General features: G+C 35.6%; 1 protein-coding gene across 1 annotated transcript; it reads left to right on the top strand.

Annotated features, from left to right (window-relative positions):
* Positions 1-6,618: 6,618 nt before the first annotated feature.
* On the top strand, positions 6,619-15,024 carry LOC137943882 (asparagine synthetase [glutamine-hydrolyzing] 2-like). Its single transcript, XM_068789305.1, has 14 exons — positions 6,619-6,771; positions 7,159-7,297; positions 7,978-8,073; positions 8,258-8,399; positions 9,023-9,118; positions 9,280-9,374; positions 10,426-10,587; positions 11,515-11,595; positions 11,692-11,913; positions 12,269-12,403; positions 13,243-13,323; positions 13,454-13,540; positions 14,067-14,174; positions 14,538-15,024. Exons 1-14 carry the CDS (start codon positions 6,692-6,694, stop codon positions 14,781-14,783), a joined length of 1,770 nt encoding a protein of 589 aa, XP_068645406.1. The 5' UTR covers positions 6,619-6,691; the 3' UTR covers positions 14,784-15,024.
* Positions 15,025-15,180: the final 156 nt, after the last annotated feature.

Here is a 15,180-nt window from a genome sequence, read left to right as displayed (position 1 = left end):
TGATTATTATAACTATTTTGTTCAAAATCATTTGAAGTTGATTTCGACTCCTACTTTATCACCCATGTTTTTTACTTTTTGAGAGTTTGTGTCTGATTGAGTACTTATCTTGGGACACCTTGATGGAGGAGATAATTACTACAAATATTTTTTTTGTTTCAAGCTGGGATCATTACCAGTACTTTCCAGCTTGAAGGGGAAAATAAAGGGAGAAGTATGAAGGATGAAGTAGGTGATGGAAGCAAACATTGTGGATTCTATAAGTTGAATCAAGTCTGGTCACATTCATTACTCTATTAATTTGATGTACACCCTCTTCTTATTTTTTTACATGTAAGAATTCAGATTGGAAGTTGAGTGTTGTAGTGGTTGTGCGTCCTTTCGAATTGAAATATGGATGTTGCAGTTATTTGAGAAGAAGAAGTATGTACAATGAAGAATTTTACGTGTTGTGGTAAACAAATTTGATGTGACTAGAATATCGAAGTAAGAGGGAGAACAAGATGAAGATTACAAGCTAGATGGGAACAAGAACAAGATAAATCAAAGCAAGGCTATTTAAATTTCTTTTTCTAACACATAAGTTTCTTGAAAAAATTATTTGCAAAGTGAAGTTACAAAAACCAGCTTGATGGGGAGTGTTAAAAGACACCCACATGTATAGGGGTGGCATGATTAGTAAATAAGGAGAACTTCTATAGATGGCATAGAATTGTAATTGTGCAAGCTGATGTATTTACTATTATATCTTTTTCTTTTTGAAGCATGTAACCCCAAGGGCATTCTAGTCATTATAAATACCATCCCACAACCAGAAACACAACCTCAAGGCATGGGGTTGAGCATTCAAGCCTCTTCTTCCTGTCTCAAATTCGACCTTACACCTCTCTCTCTTTTCCTCTTCTTTCTCTACCTTGGTTTATTCTCTCTTCCCTTCCAAGAGCTAGAGCTCCTCTCTTCTCTCCGTCCCTTGAAATATTTTGTGTTTAAGTGTTGGCCCTAGAAATCAACAATTGCTACATCCTCCGCTCCAACATTTGCAGCCCGGCCTACACTTGCCACTCCCACTCTTTCTAGTTCAAGTAAGTGATCCTTACATGTGTGTCCTTCACCCTTTTTGGTTATTAACTCACGTGTGTCCACTCATATGTTAGGTATGTCTTTCTTAATCAATAACTTAAAAAGAATCCCCTGTCATTAAACATGTCACACTAGTTGATGGGTCAATGTGTTTAGTTCAGGGAGTGAGTAACGTTGTTCCTCCATCTCCATTCTTGCCACCTCAATCTGTATTATTTGTCCCTAAATTTCCTCTTAACTTATTGTCAGTTAGCCAACTTACAAAATCTATAAATTGTGTAGTGACCTTTTATCCATCTCATTGTATTTTAGGATCTCAAGACGAGAAGGATAATTGGTTCCGTGAGTGAGAGAGGTGGACTATATCATCTGAAAGGCCATCCACAACTTCTATCACACGCTCTTCATGCTATAGTCTTCCCCTTCTAGTGGTACCTACGATTAGGATATACTCCTCCACTAAACTTGGTTCAATTGTTTCATGAGTTTCCTTCTAGTTTATCATTTCAATATGACTCCTATCAATTAAGTAAGCACCATAGTACCATGTTCTCCTTAAGCCAAACGAAGAGTGATAGTTTGTTTGAAATTATTCACTCGGATGTATGGGGACCCTGTCTTGTGTCCAATGTCTTTGGTTATAAGTACTTCGTTTTCTTTATTAAAGACTTTAGTCGTGTTAATTGGATGTATCTCCTAAGGGAGAAATCTGAAATCTTAAGTATTTGATGTATTCCAAAAAAAATATGACGAAATCAAGACCCAGTTTGATGGTTCTTTTTGTATTCTTCTCACTAACAATGGTTTGGAATTTATGAATAGAAAAATTGATCATTTCTGCCATAGTCATGGTATCATCCACCAATCACCATGTGTATTTACTCCTCAACATAATGGGGTACCTGAATGTAAAAATCACTATCTTTTAGAAGTTGTACAGAGATGCTTATTCATATGAATATTCCCAAGTCATATTGGGGTGATGTAGTAATTACTGCATTTTTACTTATCAAAATGATGCCTTCCACAATTCTTGGGGGTAAAATTCTCATCTAGGTGTTAATGTCTTTAGATAGTTGTTCCCTTTATCTCCTCATAAATTTGGGTGTATATGTTTCGCCCATGTGTTTTGTTCTTCCACAGATAAATTCTCCTTGGGCAATATAATGTGTCTTCTGGGTATTCTCAAACACAGAAGGGATACAAATGTTTTTGTCCTTCCTCTAAGTAGACATTTGTATTTGTTGATGTGATATTTTTTGAAGATATTCTCTTCTGTTCTTCGGTTAATACAAATATTGCTAAGCTTTTTACAAGTCTTGAAACAGTTGCTCCCACTCTTGTGGAACATGTTCCTAGTCCCTCAAAGACTATTTATATACAAAAGCCCTTCAAAGAATATCAATAAAGACTTGAAGCAAAGCACAAAGCTCCAGTTCCTTCTGTCTCACTTGTTCTAGATTTCACTTTGCCTATGGATCCTAAGGTAACTAATTTGCATCTTCCTGTTGCTCTTCGGAAATGTGCCCATAAGTATACTCTATATCCATTATCAAATTATGTGTTTTTTGATTCTTTGTCTGACCAATACAAACATTTTGCTTTGTCCTTACATTTCTACACCGTTACTACTTCTATGTAGGATGCTCTTCTATTTCCTCATTGGAAGTTGGTTATAGACGCTAAGATGGAGGCTTACGTGATAGAGGCACATGGACTTTATGTGATATGCCTCATAGTGCTACTATTGTTGGATGCCATTGGGTATATACTATGACATATAGAGTGGATGGTTCCATTAAGACTTAAAAGACTCAGTTGGTTGTCAAAGGACACACCTAGCCCTACGGCATTGATGTGTTTGAAACTTTCTTATTAGTAGTCAGATTGACTTTAGTACATATGCTAGTATTTGTTGTTATTAATTAGGGTTGGCCACGTTCCAGCTGGACGTTAAAAATGCCTACTTATATGGTGACTTGAAGGAAGAGGTCTATATAGAACAACCTCCCGAGTATGTTACTCAAGGGGAATACTAGAAAAATATGTAAACTCAAGAAAGCGATATATGGTCTTAAACAGAGCCCTAGAGCATGGTTTGAGGAGTTTCACCAGGTGGTTATGTAAATCGGATTTTCTCAGTGTCATTGGGACCACTTTCTCTTTGTTATGAAGCGGTCATATGATATTATGATACTATTGGTGTATGTGGATGACATTATTTATGAAGAAGTGACGTCAAGGACCTCGAGGAGGTAAACGCACACCTACTAAACACTTCCCAATTGTTCTTTAAAATACTTCATTGGAATTGAAGTTGCTAGAAGCAAAGATGGGCTTGTATTGACATGGAGAAAGTGTATCACAGACATGTTGCTAGAGTATCTATCATGTGCAAGATTGGTGGACCCTTATGATAATTGGTCATGATTTTCATGATTGAAGTAGTGATGAACTCAAGGACAAAATAGTGTATCACAAGCTAGTGGAAAGTTTGATTTATGCTACAATCACCCGTCCTTATATATCTTTTTTTTTTTTTGTCAATGTGGTTAGTCAATTCATTAAATATTCACACAAGGTGCATTTGGAAGTTACATAGAGAATATTAAGATATTTAAGAGGTCACCAGGAAAAGGGGCTAATATTTAAAGAAAATGGTCACTTAAAGATAGAAGCCTTCTCATATGTAGATTATGCTAGATCCAAAATTTATAAAAAAATCCACCAACGGCTGTTGTGTATTCTTGGAAGGAAATTTGATAAGTTGAAGAGAGAAAAACATAATGTTGTAACTCATTCTAGTGTGGAAGCTAAGTATAGAGCTAGGCTCATACAATTAGTGAGTTGATGTGGGTAAGATTAGTTGCTTGGAAATTGAATTTGGAGATTGCTGAATCTATGACCATGTACTATGGTACTATATAGCAATATTCATTACAAAAAACCTAGTCTTCCATGAAAGAACAAAGCATACAGAGGTTGACTTCCATTTTATACTGATGAGGAAAGAATAAAACATATACTGATAAGGAAGGAAGTTGTTACCCCTATGTTGATCTACCAATCAAATTTGTGATATGTTTATTAAAAGGACCAACCCACAAGTAGGAGAGGCATAGAAGATAAATAAGGCACACAATTGCATGGTTAGTAAATAAGGGGAACTTCTATAAAGATGATATAAAATTGTAATAATACAAACTGGTATATGTATTCTTATGTCTTTTTTCTTTTGAAGGATGTAGCACTAAGGGCATTGTAGTATTTGTAAACACCTTCTCAAAACTATAAATAGAGCTTCAAGTTATGGGGAAGAGTATTAAGCTTAATCCTCTTAAGCACAAATTCATTCTCCCTCTTGTCTCCCTTTTATTTTGTCTCTTCTTTCTCTCCCTTGGTTTCTCCTCCTAGCCTCTCCACGAACTAGAGTTGTTCTCTTCTCCTCCTTTCTTCTTCTTCTTCTCTTCTCTTAATCCATTGTTATTATTATGTGAAAAAAGGCCCTATAAATCAACAATGTTCAATAAAGCCTTAGGTAAGCATGAATATAGGGCTTTTTGTAACAAGCTAAGGCGTATAGACATTTATGCTCCAAATTGTAGAGGAGCATTAGAAAACAATATAAAGGGTACTTTGGTAATTTTATATACATTATACCTCATAGTAAAGATGTTGTCGTACTCAACATGTTTAAGGGTTTCTATGGTTTATTTTTTTGTAATTTTGGACGTGTAGAGTGGGATTTATAAGGGTATACGTGTACAAGAGTATTTGTCTTTGTACTATGTTTTCACTTAAGTTATAAGATAGTTTAAGGGTCGATCCAGAACACAAACTAGAGCTCCCCCCCTCTCTCTCTTTCTCTCCTTTCTTTCGTTATTCCTCTTCATTTCATTACTTCATAGAGTGGTGTTTTTTTAGAGAAAAAACATAGACTTTTGTGAAGATTTATTTATATTTTCGACTCAAATATCTCACATGCTTATATCAAAACTGTTGCTAGACATCTCTCTCTTTATTTTGATTTTTTATTTTTGTGACAATTAAAATGTGTTATCCAGGTTTGTGAGCACCAATTAGTCCTACTTAGCCTATTTGTATGAGGATTGAATTGGAAAGACTGGTTAATTGAACCGGTGAACAGGAGAATTTAATGGTTTGTTTTCTTGCTCCATATATGTCAACCATGCCAAATGTAGTTCCTAATGAAACTTCAGTTAAGAAATGTTTTGGGGTTCAATTATCCCAGAGCAATATATCCATTTTTTTTATGGAGAAAGTTTTTGTGGTTTTGAAAGTAGAGCTTTACTTCAGATAAAGTCTACAGAAGACATAATGAAATGGAAGAAAGCTGCTCAAAATCTTTTCTACGTATTTTAGAGAAGAATTACAAGGTTTTAATGAATGGAAAAAAATACTTAATTATCTATTTTATAAATTTTAATATATTAAATACAATAAATTCAACTTATAAGTAATAAAAAACTACTCTTGAGCTTCAATAATAGAACTCCAAAGGGGGTGAATGGAGGAAACAGATATGTTGGAGAGCCTCAACTAAGGAGGGCTTCAATGAAGGAAGATGAATTATTGCCCTTCATCTCCTCACCCAAACAATTGATATAGTGCTTTATTACTTTTTATTATTTTATAATTTTGAAAAATTTTAATTTTTTTAATTTATTAATATTTATATTATTATTTTTAAACGTTAAAATTGTTTATGCATTGTGGAACCCTACGATTCATTTACCAATCAAAGTTACACATCAGACCAATAATTAGTAGCCGTCACACTATTAGGGTTGTTAATGATTTAGGTTTAGAGTTTAGAGGTTGAATAATTTAAACCGAATCCATTAATAAATCCAATGGCTTTTTATTCAGAGTCTAATAAAACTTATTGGGTTTTTAATAAAAACCCATTAAATCTTAACAAAGTTAACTTTTACAAATGATACATATGTCTTACATTAATAAATGAAAACATGACGATACCTTTATTTCTAGTATAAAATTCCACTAAGCCACAAAAATTATTGAATTTATGAAATAGTGAAAAACTTCATTGAATTTATATAATTTGAGTACAATGAGTTCTATTTATAATAGAGGAGAGAAATAGTTACACCCAAAGTTAAACACTAAAAGATAAGTCATAGAACAATTAAACATAATATATGAGACTCTTCTGTGAGACCTCCTCTTGTGAGACTCTTATAAGACTCCATTATAATAATTTTGGCTCTTTGAGACTTCTTTGAGACTATCTCGCAGTTTGATAAGGTGCTCAATAGATTAATGTTCAATAGAATATAACAAAAAATAGCCTTTTAGCTATATTTTATTTTATTTTAAATATAATCAATTTTTTTATCTTAAATATGAAAGATACGCTAAATTATAATAATATAATCAATTTATTAACTTTAAAATAACAAACATACCCTTTTCACGTTCTTAATGCATATCAGAATCTTCATAAAAGCGATTGAAATCCAACGGTGCCTATAAAATACAGATTCCTCTGGATTCCTTCGCCCGCCCCTCCATCGTTACTCGACTCCCTACCTGAAAATTTTGCTGCGTTTCTCCACTGTCAGCCGCCATGTGTGGGATCCTCGCTGTATTTGGCTGCAGCGAGTGTTCTCAGGCTAAACGCTCCCGAATTATCGAGCTCTCTCGAAGGTTTGTTCTAGATTCTCCTTCTCCTTGTTCCTTTTGCTTTTTTCCCACTGGTATATCTTTCTTTCTTTCTTTCTTTTTGCTTTTCGAATTTCAAGTTTGAGTTCTCTTGTTGTAGGAAAATTTCAATGCGGCTTTTGTTTTCACGGAGTTTTCCGTATAAGGTTTTCGGATTTTCCTTGTAAAATGTTGAGAAATAACCATCTACTTGCAAAGCTTGTGAACATTTTGGGCTGCATGTCTGTATGTGCTTGCTGTATACATTTCATTTGCTTCGCGGAAAAAACTTCCTGTGTGCAACTTAGCCTCATATGCATGTGTTTGGCTTTTGAGGGAGCTTGAACCGGAAACTAAGATACTGAAAGTGTGAACCTCACATTATAAACTCAGGTTGCGTCATAGAGGCCCCGATTGGAGTGGGCTACACTGCTATCAAGACTGTTACCTTGCTCATCAACGACTGGCAATAGTAGATCCCACTTCTGGAGATCAGCCACTTTACAATGAAGATAAGACGATCGTTGTTACGGTATGTGATTTGTTTCTTAACTTTAACCTTGATGAAATGCATTTCTTTCTCTCTAAAAATTTCCGACGCTTTCAGGTGAGATGTAGTCTAATTGAACTACTAAATGATTAGGCTGTTTAATTTTCTATTTTGACGGAAAAATGATATAGACTAGAACCGTCTTTCTTACTTCACTTGGTTATATGTAGCAGCTTTTAAACAACAGATGACTCAACTACTCTTGTCAAATTTATTTATGTTCTAAAGGAGCAATTTTAGAACTTTGCCCCACTGTTGTTGCTTCTCCACTTCTTCCAAATAAGAATTTGCTCTCAAATCACAGACAAGCCAAGATGCCAGTGATAAGATGTGGTTTAGATCCAGTAAAAGGTGCTGCAAGCAGTCAAGCCTATACCATTTTGATCTGAAACTTGGGCTAGCCCATACTCATCAATGGTGCATCTAATAATGGAGTCCAAAATAATGATAATTGAGCTTCCTACAGTTATTGCATTCACTAATAACAGAATAAGCCTAGACTGGCATGTGCGTTTTTTTTTAATCAGGCCAGTGAACTTTGGAAAGTTAAGTTGATCTGTAAATGAAGATTCAATCACAACTATTCTGTATTGCTGAAGCCATCCTTTTATTGGCATTCGTTTCTTGATTGATTTCTTAAAATTTTAAAAACTGCTGCTTAGGTCAATGGGGAGATTTACAATCATGAGGAACTGAGAGGAAAGTTGAGCTCTCACCAATTCCGAACTGGTAGTGATTGTGAAGTCATTGCTCATCTTGTAAGTGAATCAAAGTTCTGTTTTTGTCTGTTTAAGTGATGAGGTAGGTAATGTAGACTGTAAAGGCAGTGAGAGGTTCTGAGACAAGGCAACTTGGGCTGCCACCTGAGATGCATCTCTTTTTGCTTCACCTCTTGGCCTGCTATATTTTTTTCTATATTCACCACATGCTCTTCTATAACAGTATGAGGAATATGGTGAAGATTTCGTGGACATGTTGGATGGTATGTTCTCCTTTGTTCTTCTTGACACTCGTGACAAAAGTTTCATTGCGGCTAGAGATGCTATTGGTATCACACCCCTATATATGGGATGGGGGCTGGATGGTACGTCACTGCAACTTAGTTTTCTAGCACATATTAATTCTTTGATAACTTAGAAAGCCAGGGGTAGGTAAAACAGAAAACCAATTCCTTCCATTGGGGAAGGAAGAGGTGAAAATAGGTTCATTTTCAAAAACAAAAAAAAAAAAGTCAATGATTTTTCGAGAGAAAAGGATGTGGTAGGGTGGGGGCAGCAGTCACAAAACCTGTCCTATTTGTTCTTGTTCTTTATATTCACTTAATTACTTGTAGTACCTCTGTTTTATCAGTATGTACTGTAAATTACTAGGTTGGATGGGTGGTTTGGGACCCGGTGAGGTTGGATGGGCTTAAGAAAACCTCTCCCCACCTCCATTCCCAATGCCTTGGCGTCTGTCATCAGAGCATATGCCAGAAAAGTTATTTGCAATGTCAGCTTTCTTATTTTCTTCCAAGAGGTTGAAATTAAATTGATCTTGGTAACTGTTGGAGTTTATTTCATGAGTTCTTTTCTTTTTTTATATTATGACACTTACATCTAATAGTCATTTGTGTCTCCCATATTCAGAAATTGTTGAACTGCTTTATATTGTTATTTATATGTCAGTAAGAGGGGATGCCAGCTTAGTATGTGTTATTTGTTGCAGGATCAGTTTGGTTTGCTTCGGAAATGAAGGCTCTAAGTGATGACTGTGAACGTTTTACAGTCTTTCTTCCTGGGCATATTTATTCCAGCAAACATGGTATGCCATCAACCTTTTATTGTCAAATAATTAAATTTATATGGCTGTTTGCTTTTTAGTATATATTTCTTCTGTAATTTTTGTTGTATGGGAGATGATCCTCTTATATTTCAAAGTAATGCTATGTTTCATTCTTCTATTTCTTTTGAGAATGTTTTCAGGAGGGCTGAGAAGGTGGTATAACCCACCATGGTATTTGGAGAAGATTCCGTCAACTCCTTATGATCCCTTAGTATTACGTGGAGCCTTTGAAAAGGCATGCTCTGAACTTTCCTATGATTTGAAGTTTGTAGATTGTGGCTTTCATATGTAACAGATATTTGCTAAAATTATGGCTTTCATGGGAAGCTGCATGTAGGTAGCAAAATATGCAAGAAATTGATCAAATAGTTTATTTTAGAAGTTTCATTGATTCCATTGAATTCAAAAAAAAAAGTGCATTTACAGCCAGAATAGTAATTTGAACTTACCCATAGCTTTATAGTTATGAATCAGCAGTTGACTTATTGAAGTTCCTCTTTCAAATTTGTGAATAATTCTTGAGTCATAGCAGGAGGTTGTGAATCGAAGTTTAGTTGATGGAAGTTGCTTGACTGAAAACTTTTCTGGGAGATGATGATTACGGGAGGATCATAGACTACAAAATATTTCAGTAGTTGTGCACGTTTTTGTTATACCTTGAAAGCTTAAAAACAAGTTGATCACTGATTGATTTTCTGGCTGGAAAGTATGTTGTGAAGGGGTAATATTAGGACAGTGGCTCTTGTAAACTTGAAAAGTTAGATGCAAGTTAAGTTAATCAGCTTTGTTTGTGGTGTTTAGTTGTATTTTTCAGGAACATGAAATTGGTCCACATAGGTTTTGTTCTAAATATACTAGGACCCTAGGTCCTTTTGGGGGGTAGAGCTGTATGTAGCTGTCCTTGGCTCTCTGGAAGTTCATATTACAGCTAAATCCTTTGGGAAGGTAGATTTTTCCTGTTCTCCTTGTTAAAGGTCGAAGTTTTTCTCTTATGGGGAAGCTTGTAAATAGAATTTCTAGTTTAATTGCAAGTGTTTTACAATGTCCTACGAAGAGTGGCTCCCGAAGGGCCTTCTGTCTTTTTCTATCTACTTTTTGAGCACAGTGTCAAAGGTCATCTAACACTACTTTGCAACAAAGATAATACAATATAGTTGATTTACCAATAAGCCCATGCTATTAATTGTGCCTAATCTTGTCGTTTGTGCCTTGAAAATTTTATATTCTTTATTTATCCAAAAAATGCCTTATATGCTTCCCCCACCTTTTTTCTGCTCATGATGCAGGCAGTATTGAAGAGGTTGATGACTGATGTGCCTTTTGGTGTACTTTTATCTGGAGGACTTGATTCATCACTTGTTGCTGCTGTTGCTTCACGTCACTTGGTGGAAGCAAAAGTAGCTAGACAATGGGGATCACACTTACATACATTTTGCGTTGGTTTGAAGGTTATTATGCCACTTGTTTCTGGAATACAATTCTACAGTTTTGTGCAACAGAAACGTTAGTAGTATACTTTTTTTTTTATGCATCAAATATGTTTTAGACATTCCTGTTTCATTATTTAGGTTCATTTCAAGTCATGACATGGTTTACTTTACCTTATATGGATATAGTATTCATAATGGCAATTTATGCTAGAGATTGAGTTATCTGTGGATATTCATTTTCCCTTGTCGGTTTCATGTTTATTGCTGTAGTGAAATTACATTAGTAACATTATCCTTGTTGTTGTTATACCCGAAAGGTTGCTCAAAATGTGTTATGTTACTTGAGTAATTCCAAAATGCATCTCTTTGTACACAGAACTTCCTTGACTTTCCATAATTTCAAAAGAATAAAAAAACTTCCCAAAATTTTCTATCTTATGCTTTACTTCTTTTTCTTTTCTTTTTTTCTTTTTGAAAAGATGGTTTTATTTACATTTTATTACTTGGGGGAAGGATCACCTTACAAATTTTGTGGGAGAGGGACCTTCTCAGACCTCAGATAAAAATAGGGAAAGAATCCCTACCACCAAAGATTGTCTAGAGACACCCTCTTTAGATGAAGTCAGAAGTATAATTGGCTCCTCTGAGTGTCTTATTGATTGGAGAAGGTGTGTCTGGACAATCTTTGGTGGTTGGGGATTTTTTTCCCCTGTTCTCATCTTATTCAGTCCATCAGGCTATTTGTTTTGGTGATCCAAAATAGCTTTGGGCAGATTCATGTTTTTGCATCTGTCCCTTAATTTGGATAGTCATGTGCATAATTTTACTAATATCTATCTTCCAAAAGAGGTTTTGACTGATCTTTGTGCAGTGTTGCTAACGTTCTCATCTTCCTACCTAATGTTTTCTTCACTAATATCTGTTTTGGAACATGCCATAATCCAGGGTTCTCCTGATCTCAAAGCTGCTAGAGAGGTTGCCGACTATCTTGGTACTCATCACCATGAATTTCACTTTACTGTTCAGGTGCTTCTCTTTTCCATTTAGGAAAGCAGAACTGCAAAAGGCATACTTATTTTTATCTTACCATGAACACTGATGTTGGTTTCCTCTCTTCTTCAGGAGGGTATTGATGCACTTGAGGAAGTCATTTATCACATTGAGACATATGATGTAACCACCATTAGAGCTAGCACACCTATGTTTCTTATGTCACGAAAAATTAAATCATTAGGAGTGAAGATGGTTCTTTCTGGAGAAGGTTCAGATGAAATCTTTGGCGGTTACTTATACTTTCATAAGGCACCTAACAAGGAGGAGTTCCATTTGGAGACATTAAGAAAGGTACGCAGTGCTGCACACATATCTGTGGTACCACTGGACAAGAACAGTACAGTGGTCAAATGCTTTAATATTTTTCCAATTAGTTTCCACATACTTCATAGTGCACGTGCATACTCCTGGTTGCTGATTGATTGCCATTTCCTACACTAATGGCTTATTTCGGGTTGTGCTATTAAAATCAGCTGGTGTGCCTAGTGCTGAGGTGGTTGTCTCAGTGTTCATGAAGTTGCTGCTTCGATGTTTGCTAGCATTTGGCTTTTTTAAGTCTTTGTTGGAATCATATATGCTGCTGAGACGGAACTTGTATTTTTTTTCTTGGAAGAATGATTGTCTTGATATTTTATTATTGTGTTAGATTAAAGGTCTTCACTTGTATGACTGCTTGAGAGCCAACAAAGCGACTTCAGCATGGGGTTTAGAGGCTCGTGTGCCCTTCTTGGATAAAATTTTTATCAATGTTGCAATGGACCTGGACCCGGAGTGGAAGATGGTAATTTTATGGATTTTTTTACTTTTAAATTAGATGGTTTGCACCTGTAGGATGGAAAATAGTTCTGAAAGTAGGTTTGCATGTACTAGGTGTGTATCTCCTATTCACAGAAAAAAAATACCACCAGATTTTCCATGTTATACATCGGTGGATATATTTTTGAGGGCCTTTAAAGATGTACAATTGGGTGATTATCTAATACATCAGGCATAGACAATTGTGTTTGCTGACCCAAATAGGCTCAGGCACAACAAATTGGCTGTCACCGTCACCCAGGTGACAGTTTTACATAGTTTTTCCACCCAGAATGCATTCTCTTCCATTATCTGCAGGATAACTGATAAGACATGGTCCTGTATACAAAGAATCTGCACACCAAATCCCATGTATAAGAAATCTTAAGGTTGAAAGTTGATCAGGATTCTAGAGAAAAAATACGTTTGATTCTGTAAAAATGTTAGGATTATGATCGATGTTAAGTGATAGCATTCTATGGTAATGAACTGTTGATGTCATGGACAGCCAAATATTGGAGTAGTTGCCAAAATCTAGTACAACTGTAGATGACCTTGAGCTTCTCTTTATGGTTATTCATAGACAATGAATTGGTCATACATGCTTTAATTGGAATACAAAAAGCAATTGACCTTGGTGAAAATACCAGTAAAATATAATTAGCATATTGTGAGATTTAAAGTTTCTCCAGCATAAATTCTTGTCTGTTCTTTTAGTTCTTGCATCCAAGGCATTCAGAGTTCCTAGACACAGGACTCTGTCATTTGCTTGGTGCTGATCTTGGTCTTTTCAAAACATTCAGCTCACTTCCCAGCAACTTGCAGGTGAGACCAGATCTTGGTCGAATCGAGAAATGGGTTCTGCGCAAAGCATTTGATGATGAAAAGAGTCCTTATCTCCCTAAGGTCAGAATACTTTTATCAAGTGAAGCATGTCTTTTTTTAGCCACAGATGACCCAAAATTTACTAGTTTATGCTCATGGATAAGAGAACAAACACTGACATCTGTTGCCTTCTGGATTCTTTTTTTCTCAGCACATCCTGTACAGGCAGAAGGAACAGTTTAGTGATGGAGTTGGCTACAGCTGGATTGATGGCTTGAAAGATCATGCTAACCAGAACGTATGTTCATCCGCAATTTTTTGACCAAGTCTTCTGATATGAATTTTTGTGGTTATGATTTTAAATCATGCTTGGACCTTTTTTTCTTAAAAAAAAAAAATACCTTGCTTCAGCCTTTAAAAAGAAAGAAGATCTTCATACTAGCTATTTTTCCTTCTCTTTGTTCACAGACCCTACCTTGGCTGTAATGTCTTTTTGTACTCATGACTTTGTCTTTTTCTCGTTTACAAATTTGAAGAAATGTAACCTTCGCAGCAGAACATTTTTGAAATCAGAAAAGATCGTAAGAAGAGATCTCTTCAGCTGCATGTTGACAAGTTATGCTGCAAGGAATCTATCAATTTTTTTATTTCATTTGTTCACAAATTGTCATCTATACAATGACTGGGTTTAGTAGTTTATGTGACCAGACTATTGGTTAGGCTCTTGGTTCTGAACTGTCTGAGCTACAGAACATGATGAGGTTAGATTTTCATCTATTTTATTGGAAATGGTGATTGCTGATCTTTTCCACCAAATTTGCCAGGTTTCGGATGCAATGTTAATGAATGCCAGTTTCATCTATCCAGAAAATACACCAACTACTAAGGAAGCATACTATTACAGAACAATATTTGAAAGGTTCTTTCCGAAGGTGGGTTTTTCTCATTTTATTTGTTTCATTCAAGTTAAGGTTACATTATTATTGCTGCTGTTATTCTTAATGTTATTGTTGTTGCTTTTCTTTACTGAAACACTACACCATTTAAAAATAAAAATTAACCCAGTACTCAAATGCAACTATCATCTTTCTATGAAAATACTGAACATCTTTGAAGGGTTTCTCTCATTTTATTTGTTTCATTCAAGTTTTAGTTACAATATTATGAATTGCTACTGTGTTTCTTAAGCCAAGCTGGCCTGGGTGGATAGAGATATCAGTTATTCTCTGTAAAAAATTCTATAAATTTTGCTCAGCTGTGTCAGTTAGTGATTAGATTCATCATTATGTAAACAGAACGCGGCAAGGTCAACGGTTCCAGGAGGTCCGAGTGTTGCGTGCAGTACTGCGAAAGCACTGGAATGGGATGCTGCCTGGTCTGAAAACCCAGATCCATCAGGCCGGGCTGCCCTTGGTGTTCATGCTGCTGCATACCAGGAATCATCAGGACCATCTCCTATTGCCAACAGCGCTTTGCCAAAGAAAAGCTTTACCCAGAAGTTGCAGGACGGTGTAGTGGAGCTACCTGCATCTGTTGTTTGATCCTGGAAAATCTGTCTAGTGATAGTCGCTTGATTCTTGTTCAGATAAATAGATCAAAGTAGGGCTAGTAAACGCTAGGACTGTAATTATCATATAGGAATTCTTGAGTGGGTTGTAATTATCTTATGTGGCAAATTCCCCTATATGTACGAACTGGACTGTAATTAGCATTTAAGAATTCTTAAGTGGCAATCGATGCAAAGATTGAAGGATGTAGAACAACGACGCCAAGTTGATTAGAGATAGAATAGCTCATTACAAAAACTTCAAGCATTTTCTTGTGAATTTTAACCAAGATTTTTCAAGATTTAAAAAAGGACAAAATGTCTTTTCCAAACTCACTGATTCAAAATCTGAATGTTGAGGTCCTGATCACTCATATTGTTTGAAATTGAAC

The sequence above is a fragment of the Aristolochia californica genome, unplaced genomic scaffold (assembly GCF_029961685.1).
Source record: "Aristolochia californica isolate CCGP_79_NKW_82.1479 unplaced genomic scaffold, dmAriCali1.0.hap1 SCAF_11, whole genome shotgun sequence".
NCBI lineage: Eukaryota > Viridiplantae > Streptophyta > Magnoliopsida > Piperales > Aristolochiaceae > Aristolochia > Aristolochia californica.
This window is presented reverse-complemented; position numbering and strand designations above follow the sequence as displayed.

Excerpts from the sequence above, each read along its gene's own strand:
- LOC137943882 (XM_068789305.1), top strand. The coding sequence starts at position 6,692 with ATGTGTGGGATCCTCGCTGTATTTGGCTGCAGCGAGTGTTCTCAGGCT. Across the intron at positions 7,298-7,977 it reads ATAAGACGATCGTTGTTACG|GTCAATGGGGAGATTTACAA; the intron begins GTATGTGATTTG and ends ACTGCTGCTTAG. Across the intron at positions 14,175-14,537 it reads TTGAAAGGTTCTTTCCGAAG|AACGCGGCAAGGTCAACGGT; the intron begins GTGGGTTTTTCT and ends TTATGTAAACAG.